At 50.5% G+C, this 1215-nt stretch overlaps 1 protein-coding gene across 3 annotated transcripts in view; it reads right to left on the bottom strand.

Annotated features, from left to right (window-relative positions):
• sall4 (spalt-like transcription factor 4) overlaps positions 1 to 748 on the bottom strand; it is an 8269-nt gene extending 7521 nt beyond the window's left edge. For 2 of the 3 annotated variants that reach the window (XM_014030224.1, XM_014030225.1), the window contains exon 1: positions 569 to 748. In XM_014030224.1, coding sequence (XP_013885678.1) covers positions 569 to 635 — 67 coding nt within the window. In that variant the 5' untranslated portion in view covers positions 636 to 748. The other variant, XM_014030226.1, reaches the window with a different exon arrangement.
• Between the last annotated feature and the right edge of the window lie 467 nt (positions 749 to 1215).

Below are 1215 nucleotides of genomic sequence, written 5' to 3'. Positions count from 1 at the left end.
GCACACACACACACACACACGCACACACACACACACACACAGTAACCCCCACCCAGCCTGACAATAAGCTCTGCTCCATCCCCCACCCTGCAGCTCTGAAGGAAACAGTCATGCATTAAGGGGGGGTCAGCCCACTCCTACCTTTACTTTCAGGCGTGTTTAGATGCAAACAAACAAACAAACAAACAAACAAACAAACAAACAAACAACCAAACACAACAGGATGAAAGAGTTGAAACAACAACACACAGTTTGATAAAGCAGCAGGAGAAATCAAACTTTAGTAAAACCAGTTAAAGTTACTGGTAAAAAGCAGAACCTTCCTCTGCACACAGAAAAGTCCAGAAGCTTCAAACATCCGGACCTGATGAACAAACTGCTCAAAAGGTCTCCGAGCACCTGGGTCCCGGTCCCGGTCCCGGTCCCGGTCCCGGTCCGTCCTCAGATCTACGGCTTTACGCAGTCCTGGTCCCAGGACCGAGGCTCGGTTCGGCCCGGTCCAAGGACAGCAACAGGTCAGAGTGAAAGCAGGCAGGCGGAACCGGGCCGGGACCCGGTCAGAACTCACCGCTGGGTTCGGAGCCGGGCTCGTCAGAGTTGATGTGCTGCGGCTTGGCTTGTTTGCGCCTCGACATGGTGCAGCCCCGGAGCAGAACCGGACCTCCTCCGTGCTGCTGACCGAGCTGAGTGCAGCACGAGCCCGGAGCTGGGACTGCGCATGTCCCCGGATTATTATCATCAATAACGCGCTGCGATTTATCACGAGCCCCCGACGCCTGATTGGCTGCCGGCCAGGCGCTCGAGTATTATTCAAATGAGCTGCCTATTGATGAGCCGCCTATTGATGAGCCGCCCGGGGGGCGGGGCTTGGCGGGGCGGGGCGGGGGAGGCGGGGCCAGCCAGCCCCGGATCCACTGGGTCCTCCTTCATACTGTAAGCAGACTGGACCTGGTCTGACCCGGACTGGTCTCAACTAAAACCCATGACTGTAGACAGGTTTACATTTATYTTTATGGTGTTCAGTCTGTTTGATTTGTTTCTACTCCTTATTTAAAATTAACTTTAACTAMGATAAGATTATGATTTTATACAGGCTGAAGTTTGTAAAGTTAAAATTACCACCAATATTTATGTTTTATTTAACCTTTTATAAGAAAAAAGAACAGATTTATTGTTCAAAGTCAGTTTTTCACCATATGATTCATACATTTATAA

Source organism: Austrofundulus limnaeus, unplaced genomic scaffold, assembly GCF_001266775.1.
Source record: "Austrofundulus limnaeus strain Quisiro unplaced genomic scaffold, Austrofundulus_limnaeus-1.0 Scaffold1019, whole genome shotgun sequence".
Classification (NCBI taxonomy): Eukaryota; Metazoa; Chordata; class Actinopteri; order Cyprinodontiformes; family Rivulidae; genus Austrofundulus; species Austrofundulus limnaeus.
The sequence above is the reverse complement of the archived record's forward strand: the minus strand, read 5'-3'. Positions and strand labels throughout refer to the sequence as shown.